The following is a 15229-nucleotide window of genomic DNA, read 5'->3' on the forward strand; positions in this document are numbered from 1 at the left end:
TTTAAAGGGGTTGTACACTTAATCTTTATTTTAGCAAATGTGTTGTGGACATGATTTTGTGACAATGATATATTACAGGTCCTCCATTTTTCAGACAGTGCAGTATTCCTGTTCTCGTAATAGGCTCCTGATGGGAAGATCATGTGACCAGACTTGTCCATCAGCCTCCTCCAATAGAAAAACAGCTTATAGCATATGTGCTATGATTGTCATTGGAGAACACTGATGGACAGGTCTGGTCACGAGAACCTCCATCAGCAGCAATTGGGAAAACAGGAGATGTTTGAAGGAGGTCACAATACTAAGTGCAGGAGGAGAACCAGCAAAACATACATAAGTAATGTGGTATGTACCGTGAGATGGAAAATAAAGTGGACAACCCCTCTAAATATGATAAAAACAATTATCCCGGTATAATATAGATATCAGTATCTAAAATAACAAACCTGGATCAAAGTGAGCCTCCACAATGGCTCTGATGGAGTTGCTTGGCCCCAGGTCCCGCACACGGATGCTTTGGAAGTCCCTCTTCACTTCTGAATTTCTGAGAAGATTATCCAACTAGAGGAATGAGAAGGAGACAGGATTGCCATTAATTGAGCAGGACATCTAATGTAATAGTCCACGTAAGAGACTGGCCATGAATTCCAAGTGCATGCATTAAGGATTATAGGAGTAGTAGATCTGTAAGGGATACCATATTAAGACTCTTTTTTTTAGCTTCTACAAAGGAGTATGTTCTTTCCTTGACCTGTTCTTGGAGAACAGAATTACAAGTAAGACAATTTGAGAAACTGGTATGATTTCCATAAAATTTTCACTGCCTCCCTGCTAAGGGAACAAGAAGCAAATTGAGAACAATTCAGTTCTTTCTCCTTTGGCACTGAGAAAATTGCAAAAATACCCCCAAAATAACTCAGGCATTAACTAATGTGTTTTTTCTCTCGCCATCATGTTCTGATGTTCACAACAGTACAGAAAAAGACACAGTTCAGATGGCGGACATTATGTTTGACGGAAAGACAAAAAATGCCGTCGACGCTAATTCATAATACTAATGTGTGTGTGTTTCTATCATAGATGACCAATAAAAGATTAGCAGGACCCTGGTGTAGTGCCCAGTGGACAACAGGACCTGGAAACCTCCTCTTATGATGGATATATCATTGGTGCAACCTGTGCAGATGTTCAGGGACCAAGAGGTAAAAGGGCCACTACCACGTCCTAAAAAGATGTAATTGTGCATTATGATGATCTGTGTGACAGCAAAGGTCCCATATACTATTCTTGCACATCCTCTGTGTCCACCACTGATTACGGCACCGCGTCTGTCATTGTTACAGCTGGACACATGAAATTTCTCTGAGCCTACTAATCAAAAGAGATACTGAAAAGTGCCTGGCCGCTGTACTGAAAGCATGGCTAATGGGAGAAAATTAACTTTATTTTTCCCAGGAGCCACCAGCTTTAAGTCATAAAAGGCGTGCCGATGTGGCTATGGTCACCACTCACAGCACTGTAAGCAGAGATTGTTGGCACACCTCTGTACTTGGACAAAAGCCAGCTTTGCACTTATTCAGCAGTGACTGTAGCCATGCTGACGCGCTTGTGTGACTGAAAGCCGGCAGCTCCTGGGAGGAATAAAGTAAATTTTCTCCCAGAAGCCGGGCATCTTTCTAACACTATTAACCTGCAGATAAACAGCATTGTCTGATGTGAGTGATTCCCTTTACTTATCAAGTTTGGGCAACCCGTTTAAAAGGGAACCTGTCACACCAGACAATGCTGTTTATCCAGGAGCTGCCGCAGGCTTTCAGTCACACAGGCATGCCAACACGGCTACAATCACTGCTGTATAAGTGAAAAGCTGGCTTTTGTTCAAGTACAGAGGCGTGAAAACAGTCGCTGCTTACAGTGCTGTGAAAAGGGACTATAGCCGCATCGGCACACCTCTTATGACTTAAAGCTGGCGGCTCCTGGGAGGAATAAAGTTTGGTTTCTCCCAGAAGCTGGGCATATTTCTAATGCCATTAACCTGCAGACAAACAGCATTGGCTGATGTGACAGGTTCCTTTTACAGGGTTGCCCAAACTTGATAAGTAATTGCCTATTGAAAAGACTGGTGATAAAATCGTTGGGGACCCCCACCAATCCAGAGAAAGGGGCTCCAAAGTGCTGCATCTGAGCAAGCAATGGCACAGCTCTACTCTATCTTTGAGACAGCTGATCACAGCCCTGGTCTATATCTGGTGGTCCCAAAGTCCATCAGTGGACCCTTGGGTCACTGGTTTACCTAGCGTGAGCGCGTTAAGCTCAGGCAAGTTAGCACTGTCAATCACCAGTGAGAGAGGTGGGGACATGCAAAGCCAGTGTGCTGAATGGTGCACTGAGCCTCCTGGTCACACCCAGGGTGCACCCAGCATATTCAACCTTTAGTTTCTACAGAACGTAGGCAGCGATTAGACCGCTAATGGTGCAATATTTATAAGTGCAGTATCCTCTATAAAACTGTTTAGTTTATACTATCAATTTGGGCTGAAACACTCCCTTTACGTGTGTGCACCCACTAGCTTTCAGATGCCCAAAGACGTAGCTTCTTAATGTAAAAAATATTAATTCCAAGGTAAGACATCTATCAATTTAGCTGCCTTTATCAATCAGGCAAAATTTATATGCATGATGCACTAGCATAGCTCGTCTTTCGGCAGTCAGTATTCTCATTAGCCCACAAAGAGGTTTTATAATTGACGGGCGCGCTTTATATTTCACGTCTCAAAAGAGATATTGAAATTAACTTTAGAAATACCAAAAGGGCATCGCATTTCTTTTGAGATTAGCAGAAAGCCCTATTATCACGATAGTTAGTCGCTCACCTCCTGTTCCTTTTCTTAGACCCGTTTAGAAATGCATGAGACATTTAATCCAGAAATGGAATCTGGCTGCTGACAGCTGCGGTGTACGAGAAGAGACACCGGTGTGACCCCGCCGAGGCTGTCGGCTCTATAGACTTGGCTGCCTCGCATGCCATCCATCCCAATAAATTTTATGTGCAATAAATTGATTTGGATATACATAAAAGAAAAATCTGATTAAAAAAAATAAAGCAAAAGCCAAACGAACAGACTTCCTCCGGAAAAATAAATGGCGCGGTCCTTGTGCTCCTGGAGATTTATGAATGTTAAGGTCATTTTCATGTGCAAGATAAAATCACATTACTTGACAAGTGCCGGATTCAAGAGGTTGCATGGGAACATGGCACTTTTGCTGTTCTGAGATTAAAAAATGGCTTTTAAGTCAATCACTCGGTAGATACAAGAGATATGTAAAAAAATAATAAATAAAATTATTGTTAGGGAGGTAAACTAGAGCAATAGCAGACTAATGAATGCATCTCGTATTCATTAGTTCTCTAGTTATGCTGGTTTCTGTGGAAACAAAATATTAATACACGTAGAGGAATAAAAGGACGGATCCTGATGTTCCTCTTATAAATTCCCTTCTGTCTTGCAATATGGAACATGGCTTATATAAGAGTTAAGAAAAAGAAAAAACTATATCAACCACTACAGGGTTAAATCGACAGGTTACTTCATTATATAACATCTCGTTACAATGCAATAACTCCCGCTGACTTTAATTCGAGGAGCATTCCTGTTTGGACCTGTTTTACTTTTATAGGTGGCCCAATAATTAATAATGCGGTTTCTGTGCCTGACAGATTAACATCAAGGCCAGATTCACACGTTCAGTTGTTGTTGGGCACGGCCTGGCCACGGGTGTTTTGACCTGAACTTGACAGTCTAAGAAATGCCTATAAGGAAGTAGTCAAACAGCTGTATAGATCGGACCAAGATCGGAACACAGTGCATGGACTGGCCGGCGGCTCCCCCGACCCAAGGTAGACATCTTCTTGTATTTCTATGCGGCTGCCATGCTCGGGTAGGTAGAGCCGCCGGTGCTCCCCCGACCCAAGGTAGACATCTTCTTGTATTTCTATGCGGCTGCCATGCTCGGGTAGGGAGAGCCGCCGGTGCTCCCCCGACCCAAGGTAGACATCTTCTTGTATTTCTATGCGGCTGCCACGCTCGGGTAGGGAGAGCCGCCGGTCAGTCTGAATGTTCTGTTCCAATCTCCGTCTGATTTATACACCCTAAAGCTATTGAGCTTTGGTTGGGAAATGTGTAGCCGATCTGCGTTACACGGATGTGTGAATACAACCTGACACTGCACATGGGTAAGGTTCTGGTCACATCTTTACCATGGCATCTATTCATAGCAAAAGTCACAATGCTGCATGGAATAGGTCATACAAGGATGCAAATGGTGCCCAGTTTAGTGGATTGGGGTTCCATTAAGATTTCCATAATGTTTTCAATTGTTACTGATATGACTTCAATCCTACCACTGTATTTTTTTTTTTGCACAGGAATTCTGGCAGGTACTGTCACTTTAAGGTAACACAATCAGATGGTTACAGTCTCTAGATGAGGCTCAAAGCTTGACAGATACGCTCACATTTGCTTGATCAAACAGGTCACTTGTGCCTTTCTTTACTTGCCGAAGAAGGATAACTACAGATACTGATGTCAAATGAGTGATCCAATGATGGGGGTCCCTTGTAGACAAGGTCCTTTCTTCCTAAAAATTATACGTTTCTTATGGCCTTCAACAAAACCAGTTGCTGAACTTGTTTTTCATCTCTATCACATGTCTCATTTTAAGGATATGTACACAAAGTTTTTCTAAGGCGTTTTTGGAGTGCAAACTCTCCAAAAGCCTCCCGAAAACTGCTTCAAAAACTCAAAAACTCTTGGAGAACTCTTCCCATTAATTTCTATGGCAAATCCACTCTGCTGTTCATATGATGAGTTTTGTACAGATTTTTTTTTCTCTGAAGAGGTTTTGAAAAACTCCTGGTGGAAAAAAAAGGTGCATGTCACTTGTTCGACGCACATCCTGAAGGAACTCTTTCCATACTAGCCACTACACACTGTCAAATCAAAAAGCTCTTCTCGAAAAAGAAATTGTCAAAAACGCTTTAAAACCCATTAAGCAAACTAATTGGGAAAAGAAAACTTTTCCAACACCTCCGTTAAAAAGGAGAGTTTCTTGAAACAGTTTCTACTTGAAAACTCATGCTTTTTGAAGTCCTGAAAAAAAAAATCTCAAGAGAGAAACTTGCCTAATTCTCGCTCTTTCAGAAGCCGGAAGGACTTGATCTTTTCCAGGCACCTGCAACCCACTAACATGCTCTTCAGGGGTGGTCCAAGTCTTGGTCCAGTCTTATTCCAGGTTTTACTTTCTCATGCGTTCACTGCACCAAATGCACAACTTTTAATGAGTACTCCTCAGCGTGATCTACGGATACGACGGGGCAACGCTTCCGCCATCTGACGCAGGGCAAAGATAACTGTCTCCTTTGATTGACACCAACTCTTTCTCCATGATGATAAATTTGTCATCTCCTACTCTATGTGCCAGTGGATGATCGGACATATAAGCTGGTAAGTGGGTAAGCGTGGATGTTTGCAATGTACAGTAATGTACACAGTGTTGGACTGGGGGTGCCAAGGGGACCACCAGTGACATTTTTTCTGGGGGCTTACTGTTCAGCTAGATGGATTATTTCATGACCATTTTTCACAAATTTGCCTATGCGTCTATATAAAAATAATGTGAGTAGTTTTATAAATGAATAATAAGGAGCTTTCTCTGTCTGTACAAGTTGCATTAAGTCTACTGTGTCAATTACTGCTTCACAAGGGCCCACCGGAGGATTCACCTTTCCTCCTGCAGGCCAGTCCAAGCCTGAATTTACATATATGATAGCGGGAACAGATTTCCAGGGAACAATGTGCTGGCAACTGGTCAAACATGACAAACAATTAATGGCTGGAGAAAGTTAACTGACCACCCGGTACATAAGTCGAGTCTCAGTGGGTTATATAACGAGAAAATCATGTCTGTCTCTTCCAAGAAAACCATTTATATGGCGGTAATTGACATCTATGCTGCGCACATTGGATTATCGGAGCATGACAGTAACAAGCATGGAGAAAAACTCTAAGAAATGATGAACTCTTTCACTCTCCGGTGGTCAATGGTCTACGGCAGCAGCAGCCCCCGCCCCAACATACAGGACAATGAATATTTGAGCATGTTCAGCTAGCGCATCTGTCGGCTTGGTTCCTCCATGCCGCGCTAAGTGCATTTTCCATCTCCGGTTATAATCTCCCTCTTTCTAGTATGGATAACTAGCACATTGGAAATCAATGCTGATGCTAATTTTCTCGTTCACATCCTCCAATATATCACAAGTTTAGTACGACCAAAGCTGGGGATTGTGTGAATGCAGAAAAAAAAAGATGTGGGAGTGGAGAGAAAGAGAAAAATGTGGAAAGAGCGAGATTAAGAACGGCTATAACAATGGCGCTGTGCGTTTTCTATTCGATACACAGATAACATAGAAATAGCAGAGGATGGCTTAACTCCTTGTGTGCCAGAAAAGTGATTTCAAGGATGAGTGATACCAGCAATGTACCAAGGGGGATGTGCAGAAAATGATGCGAGGTCTGAAAAACTTAGGACTAAAAAGTAAGACTGCAAATGGGGGCAAGCAAGAATATTCCGGAATGTAATAAAATAATTAATGGGATACTGTTGCCCCCTACTATAAATTATAGGAATATTCTGCTGCAGGGGAAGAGTATATTATAGAATATGGTATTTTGCCCCAGAGGCAGCAGAACATTTATGGTGGAATGAAAAGGCAAGACTGACTTTGAAAGAAAAATCCAGCATCCGCAGGAAATTAGGTAAGTATATTAAAACATTATTTTATTAGCAACTTTATTAAGAAAAAAAGGGAAAAATTAAAAATTAAAACATACAGAGAGAATAAAAGGACATGGGTCTACGCGTTTCGAATGGTTATGCTGGAAACGTGTACATCTGTGTCCTTTTATTCTCAATTTTAATGTTTCCCTTTTTTAACTATATTGCTAATAAAATAATGTTTTAATATACTTGCCTCATTTCCTGCGGATGCTGGATTTTTCCATTTTGCTGCTATACACCCAGAAGTGAGAGCCTCCTTGCACCGAACCTCCAGTCAAGGCATTTTTCAATAATGATGAGCAGATATACAACTCTTCTATTTTTTGTTACTGACTTTAAAGGGGTTGTCCTATAGACCAGGGGTGTCAAACTGCATTCCTCGAGGGCTGCAAACAGGTCATGTTTTCAGGATTTCCTTGCATTGCACAGGTGATAATTTAATCACATGCAGAGAATGATTCCAGCACCTTGTGCAATGCTAAGGAAATCTTGAAAACACGCATGGTTTGCGGCCCTCGAGGAATGCAGTTTGACACCCCTGCTATAGACATTACTAGGGGGTACAGCAGTGGGACCGCTGGGACAGGTACAGATTGGCAGTACTGGCACTAAACCCCTTCAGAATGGAGCAAAAGCACACATGCTCAACCCCCAAAGGGCTGCCGAGTGCTGTGCTCCCCTGCACACAGCAGGGACAACCCTTTTGGGGGAGCACTGGTTGCACATGCTCAGTAATGCTCCATTCACACAGGAGCCTTTGGGCCTCCATTCTAGGAATCAGTTAGCAGACCACCAATCTCATTTATCACTTCTCCTGTGTGGACATGTAGTAAATAAATCTTTATATGACCAGCCCTTTAAATATCTTCATTAACAAATATCAAAAAACATCAGCTCTTTCATGTTATCCTTTTTTTCAAAATGTTTCTGCCTTAACTGGTGTGTATATTCCAGGGGGTGTTAAAGGGGTTGTACTACAGTTTATTGATCTGATAGATCATCAATATATGACCGGTAGGGGTCCGAGACCCTTCACTCATCAGCTATTTTTAGTTCTCGATGTGTTCAGATGAAAAAAGAGCAGAACAGCACGGCTCTGTTCTTTGTGTTGGTTCCCAGCTCCTATTGAAAGGAGTAGGAGCGGAGCTGCAGTGCTGGGGAATGGCCACTACACGGAGCGCTGAGCTCTACCGTTCTGGCTCTGTATGCTGTATCATCCAACCACCGCCAGACCTAAAAGATGGGTCATCAATTTAGTAAGCCTAGACAATCCCATTAAGGATCCCAGATGAAGCTCCTTCAGACAAGGCAGTCTTAGGCTATGTTCATACATTGTGTTTTTGCTGCATTTTTTTTTTCTGCAGGCAAAAACCTGCTCTCTTGGCAGTAAAGAGCCTTCTTCTAACTAAAAAAAACAAGTTTTGCTGCGTTTTATTGTCTCTTGTGCATGCTGATAAAGTTTGGTGCGCGCCCCCCCCCCAAAAAAAAAAAAGAAACCATGATGCAACTTCCTAAGGTTTTTGCACCAAAAACGCACCAAACCTGACACCTGCATTTTTTGCTGCGTTTTTGCACTTATTCCTTGCTTTCTATGGGTGAAATTACGCTGCAAAAAGTAGAAGGAAGTGCAGTTTGCAAAAACGTTCAGTTGGAAAAAACAACCAAAGTGTGTGCATGAGATTTCTGAATTCTCAAACTCCGCTTAAAATTTAAAACGCAGCAAAAATGTAACGAGTCAACGCATCATTAGCTAGGAAAAGAGAAATTGGAGGAAGCTTAGGTAGGATGTGTTGAAGTATTGGGGTCTGCAGCGCCGTGCAACTTCTGCTCCAATGTCAGATCCGGAGCTTGTTTTATGGGTAATCAATACTCTCTGACATCAGTATCCACTAATATTGCAGATATCAATATTAATTAAATCGCTCCATTGATGTGGCTTATAATAAAGATAAATCGCACCAATCCATAATAATAAAGGAAATAATCCAAGTACAACTATTTTGGTAAAAAAAAATAATGATGACAGCCATCCGTGATTGAGGATTATTACTAGCAGAACATCAAATGCCACTCGTCAGCCAGCAGGGGGCGCTTCCATCCCATCGCATTAGTCGAGCTGTTGCAGGACATGTTCACATACAGAAATCAGCTCATTATTACATTATTTTACCATATGCATTTCTAGCTGGCGCACAGCGCACAGCTTCATTGATTTACCAAAAGATAAAAGTAAAAGAACAATCGGCACATAAAGCAAAACATCACAGGAGTAATGAAACAGATAGGGGATAAGCCCAGAGACAAGTTTTTCTTCTGCGCCTTTTGGCAAAGACTTCTTAGAAGGGATTCTAAAATATTATCTCTTATGACCGCGCAGCCTCAAATCCCTTATCTGCTCTTCAGTAGGCATTGGTGCTGCTTCCTCAGCTATCGGTAAAAAAGATGAGAAGAACAGAAATGTAACGGTGATGAGGAAGAGAAGGAGAAAAGCTAGGAAGCCATGCTTAGAGATCGGATCTAAAAGCCCATATAACTAGTATAAAAAGTTAGAGCTGCCGTGCAATGATGTGGGATTTTGTCGTTTGGTTCTTCGGAGCCCCAACAGCCACATCTTCCACATTTCCAAGAGTGAAAAGGGGTTCTCCGGTGGGTAGGTGATAACAGCTAGGACTTTTTTGATCCTCGATGGGCACTTTTATCCCCATTAGACTCGAGAGGCAAATCAGATGACCAACCATTGCTCCATTCATTCTCTAAGGGGTTGCTGGAAAAAGGCTAGGGCAGCTCCGTTGGATATTATTACAGTGGTGGTCGAACATGCGTACTGCTGTAAAAAAAAAAAAAAAGTTCACTGCTCTGCCAATCAGAGAGGGTCCCACAAGTTATCACCCCATCCAATGGATAGATGAGAGAGAGAGATTGAGAGAGAGAGAACACTTTTTCCCAGATTTGAAAATCCTTCCGGGCATGCTCAGAGGGTAAAAACGTGATACGTCGCTGGATTCCTGTATGTGACGGTCAGCGACGGATCCTGCGTCCATAGGCTTCCATTATAGCCGACGACGGGCAGTGCAGGATGCGTCGCTGACCGATTTTACGACGTGCAGAAAAAAACGTTCCTCTGAACGTTTTCTCCGCACGACGGACCGCTATTTTCCGACGGATCCAGCGCAGGATCCTGCATTCTCAAAAATCAACGGATTGTGACGGAAACTGAAAGACGGAAGTGTGAAAGAGGCCTTATCCTTAAGGTAGAGTCTGTATAACTCAGAAGGGAATCGCAACGCAACACTCGGACTGACTGGTGGCTCTCCCAACCCAAGCGTGACAGCAGCATCTTAGTACTTGTTGTCACACTCAGGTTGGGAGAGCCGACGGCAAGTCCAAGGATTGTGCAGAGATCCTCGTCCATGTTATACTGCCGTCTGACTCTTCCCTTAGAATAGGTCTTCAATATGAGATCGGTTTGACACTCGGCACGCGGGTCACCTACAGCTCAATCCCCTAGTGGTTAGAGACGAAAAACCCCACCTCAGCTCCTATTCGGCATGGGACCTGATGGTCATCTCAGCCACATGGCAGCTGCTACATGGGACTCGGCCCTTAAAGGCATGACTTCTAGGGGTTCCTTGAGGATAGGCCTATAGGAAACAGTGCTAAAACCGTTGCATTGCCTTTGCTTGAAAGCCACGTCTTAGCCAAATGGTGGACTCTACCCTCAAAACATGTACCTAACAACAAACACTATGCTGATCTATAGGAAAAGATCCTAAGAGAACATAATCATTGAGTTTACTGTAGTTTTCTGGACAGTTTATAAATTCTTCCGGCAGACCAGAAGTGCTCGTTTTCCTGGTGTAAAAGTTTCACTTTGGGCGCCTTCAACCACATGACACCTACCGTCGTCACAAAGACTCAATCCTCTACTTTACTGCCTAAAATTACACACATTTCCACAAATGGAAACATCTCTGACCTGCTAATCTATAGCTGCACCATACTTGGCAAATAAAAAAAAGTCATCCACCTCAGCCAATCTACCACTGATTTGATGGGACAGCCTCAATAGTTAATAGAATCTCAAACTAGTCTTGGATAACCCCTTTTAAACAAAAGGCTGAATACTGAATAGCAACAGCATTTGCCTTGCCCAGCTTATTCTCTAGTGCACTCCTAGCAGTGCAGACATGGAATTAATATAAAATAGTCCAGATAATGTGCTACGGCAAGAATATTTAGAAATAATGATGGGTGATCAAAAGTCCCAAATTTTTTAGATCAGAACTCTTATGCAAAAATAGAAAAATATAAAATCATTTTCATGACTTTTAACCACAAAATAATTTAGATCAATGTTATATTGACCTCTATCGACTTTTAAGCTTTTGTCCCAACTGAAAAACTGTTTATATTCCTGTTTAGGGCACAACTATGGAGGATTCTGGTATAACCATCCCCTGATCTCCATGGTGGCTCTCATAGTAAAGGGATTGACTTAGATGATTCAACCCCCATTAAGAGAAGTTCATTGCTTTGCTTATGCGCCATTTTTATCCCATGTAATAATAAAGTAATACCGCCATCTAATCCCATCTTCTATTCTTTTCTACCAATAATGATATACATATGGATGATATAGGCTAAATTACCATATTCTGACCCTTTACGCCGAGCTTTCGTACGCTTTTCACACACGTTTCTGAAATTTAATTACGGAAATTCCATGTTCAGACTTAAAAGTAAATATATGGATTCTATAAAAAAAAAAAAAAAATTGCTAATAAATTGGTCTCAAATTGGAGATGTAAAATAGTGAAGGAAAGAAAAAGGTGAACTTTACTTTCAAATGTCAAAAGCAGAATTATTTCACTTTTTTTCAGCTGCCACCGCGTCTCGGCTTAACAAGATGTTAATTAAATTATGCCCTTTGCGATCTGACAAGGTTGTGAGCGGAGAGACTGTTATTTTGGTTCTCATTGTATTCTAAGCTGTTGGCCTTTTCTTTGCAAACATGGCCCAAGTGGAGTTTAATCAACACATTACAACGTCTAGAATGTCACTGTCGGATGCGGTTCCTCTTCCAAGAGCAGAACTAAGTAAAGATCTGCAGTGAAGCCTTTATGACGTCTGTGAGCTCCTATAGGGTATTTGGACAGGTGGTGGCCAATGGGACGTCATCATCGGAAAGGGAAAAAACCCTTTAAGGGGAACTTGTCAGGTGGTTTTTACACCTCAAACTAATGTCATCTGTGTAAAGTCACTGAAATGTTGATTAATTCCATACCCTTGTTTTAGAAATCCTTGTCTTTGAGCAATTTTTTGTGTGCAAATAAGCCGCAAGTGCAGCCAACTGTGACACGGCACTTGCGGCTCTCCTGACCTCTCTCATCCTTTCCCCATCTACCGCCTGCCTCAGGTCACTCTTACTTTTCCCGCCAGAGATCTTTCGTCATTCTGTGGGGCGGTGCATGCACAGTAAGGTCCTGATGAGAACCAGATTATCGATCTGTGCATCCGCCTTCCCATGGAATGACCCGTGGAAGATCTCGGGTGGGAAAGGCAAGAGTCATCTGTCAGTCATTGTCATGTCCATTTTTTTTCTGGCCACATAAAACGAGACATGTCCTACTTTGGTCCGATTTGCTAACAAAACTCGCCCAAATCAACTCTGTGCACCATCAACTATTCACTAACCAGTTGTTAAAAGAGGCTTGGGAGATGACACATGGATGGACCAACCAAACACAGATGAAAAATGGACCAGCACACAAATGAAAAACAGTTAATTTTTGCTGACATATAACTACACAGATGTGTGACTAAGGACTAAAGATGTTCATCAAGGAGAACTTCCCATAAAAATGTAGCCCTTGCATCCTCATTTTTTGCCGGGTGTAAAATGGGTTCAAGGCTCTCATTGAAAATACCCAACTACGGAGACTTATTTAATGCTCCACGGGAACAATATGCAAAGTAACTCATACCGGTCACACCAGAGACCCATCTGTCGACAGCTTGGTTTTGGGCTTTTTGACCCTCATCGTTTGGTAGAATGTGACGCTTAGAGAAAACTCAGAAGGCGGGGTATTGGCTTTCATTAATGTAAAACTTGCTGTAATATCCACAAGTAAATTATATTTTTTATGAATGGATGCCAAAATTCGGGGTAAAAAATTCCATGCTTGATGGGCATCACTGCATCAAGACCATGACACACCAAGAAATTGTCCAAGTTAGGAAAAACACACAAGGCAAACTCTACTGAAGCGCAGTGGAATTACAATATCAACATGCCAAACACTATATGAGATTATACTGTCGAGTAATATTAGGGCATAATAACATTGTCAAACTATAAAAATGCACAGTAAAACACCCAGCAATATCAATATTCAGCAGTGAAGCCATTCTCAGTAAGGCTCAACAGCACCTTGTCGAGAGTCCCTGCCAGCAGCTGGTTAGAAGCTAATTGGATGTACCCATATAATATGCCTGAGCGAAAACTACTGTCTGCCTGACTACTAATCCAGCTTTGAAGTTTTCGATTTTGTAGCGTGGAATTTTCCATTTCTCTGAAAATTAAACCTGAAAGTTTATAGGAAGGCAATTGGTCCTACAGAAATCATCTCCTTGGTATCAAGGGCTTCAATACTCATCCATGCCGGTACACCTCCCCACACTATTTTACCTTTTAGATGTAAGATTAGTCTTTATTAGACCCATTTATATGAACAGCCTTGAATTTGATGATTGACTTCTCGATAGTAATTTTACATCAAGAGAAACTTACCGCATTTTCAATGCTTCTGGCCGTCTCGCCAAAAAGCTCGGACTTGTAGTCAGACATCTCAGGGGTGTAGAAGACCTCTTGACCTTCCAGCTCCTCAACAATGAGAACGCCTTCAAATGTTTTTGTTTCTGGAGGGAAATAAGAGAAGGATACATATACAAATTAATGGTGCAATGATAGATTAGCATCAAATTTCCAGCTATTGCCTACTGCTTTTCCCTAGGCCCATCTGACAGGTGAGACGTTTTATGACCAGTGTCTGGTGCAGGGTTAGTAGCATGACACAAGGCTGAACCATGGAAAGTTAGTAATTGATTTACAGTGGGGATGTATATGTAGCACCATCCTGTTATAATACATCACTTTACCAGCCAGGACAACTTCCCTTTAGAAGCGGCTTAATACGGACCCTGTACTAGGTGGGCAATAAAGAAAAAAAAAAGAACAAGAATAGGCAGTTATGAGGACGAAATAGTCAGAAAAATTAGACAATTACACCCAAAAGTTAAAAATTAAATATAGAATTTTTTTTTTAATTAATTCTACATTCAATATTTCCTGGTCAAATCCCCTTGTCGTCATCATCGTCTTGCACCATGCAAGGAGGTCCACACTAACCGTCTCCAACAAGAAAGGAGAAACAGGCACTAGACCCTACTAGCTGTTGCATATAGATGTTTACCAGTTTTGATTTTTGTTACTTTTTATGGGTTTTTTTAGAAATGAACAAAAAATATTTTACATATGTGGGTGATTACCTTTATTGAATAAAATTGCACTAAGCTGCAGTCTGCAATCTTCATTCCTACATTCATTTTTACACCTCTCGATAACCAATTTGTTGCCTGATCAAAGTATCAGACATTTTTCATCTGGGAGCGTTTTTCTCAGTAATATAGGCTGGACGTAAGCTGTTTGTTTATCAATCAGCACAGCTTCTATCCTGCACTTATTTCCTCTGCATGTGTCTTTTTCCTATTTTTCTACTCTCCATAAAAGTTTAGATACTTATTCCCCTCTCCGATCTATGCACAACCCATTCCCTCTCTCTGCTGCTATATCTAACACTGAGACAAGAGAGGGGAGAATCGGAAAGCTATGACAACCAAGAGCAATACTTTTGAAGGATTTGTAACATTTTTGCAAAGAAAAAGACTTGAAGATATTCGGCAGTAACAAAATGGTAGAATATTTTTAAAAATAGACTATTTAGCAAGTTGCATTTAGGAAGCAAAGGATTAATTAAAAAATAATTATGTGGTTTTAGAAATGTCAATACAACAAGGTATATTGGTATCCTGGTGTAACCTTACAATGCAGGGCTACATCTTATTTCCTATATAGAGAAAACTAAAATCCAAAAATTGCATTTGAATTCTTGACATTAACAAGATAAGCATTAATGCTTTTTTTTTTTTTTTTTTTTAAAGATGCATTTTTTTGGGAGGGAAGGAGGTTATATTTCAAGTGGTTTTCCCATAAGGACATTAGGTTGTCATAACGGGTCACATATGCTCTTTACACGACAGAGCCAAGAGCTGCTATCCGACTACAAATAGCCGCCTGGAGTGACGGAGGCTGGGATCAGTCAACCTCCAAAAC

At 41.5% G+C, this 15229-nt stretch overlaps 1 protein-coding gene across 10 annotated transcripts in view; it reads right to left on the reverse strand.

The window, feature by feature from the left end:
* Positions 1-15229, reverse strand: part of AGRN (agrin) — a 626510-nt gene that overhangs the window by 48944 nt on the left and 562337 nt on the right. For all 10 annotated transcript variants that reach the window (XM_069742177.1, XM_069742176.1, XM_069742173.1 and 7 more), the window contains 2 exons: positions 13628-13755; positions 447-561 (listed from right to left, as the gene is read on the reverse strand). In XM_069742177.1, the coding sequence (XP_069598278.1) occupies positions 447-561; positions 13628-13755 (243 nt within the window). The remainder of the gene's footprint in view (positions 1-446; positions 562-13627; positions 13756-15229) is intronic.

This window comes from Ranitomeya imitator, chromosome 10, assembly GCF_032444005.1.
Source record: "Ranitomeya imitator isolate aRanImi1 chromosome 10, aRanImi1.pri, whole genome shotgun sequence".
NCBI lineage: Eukaryota > Metazoa > Chordata > Amphibia > Anura > Dendrobatidae > Ranitomeya > Ranitomeya imitator.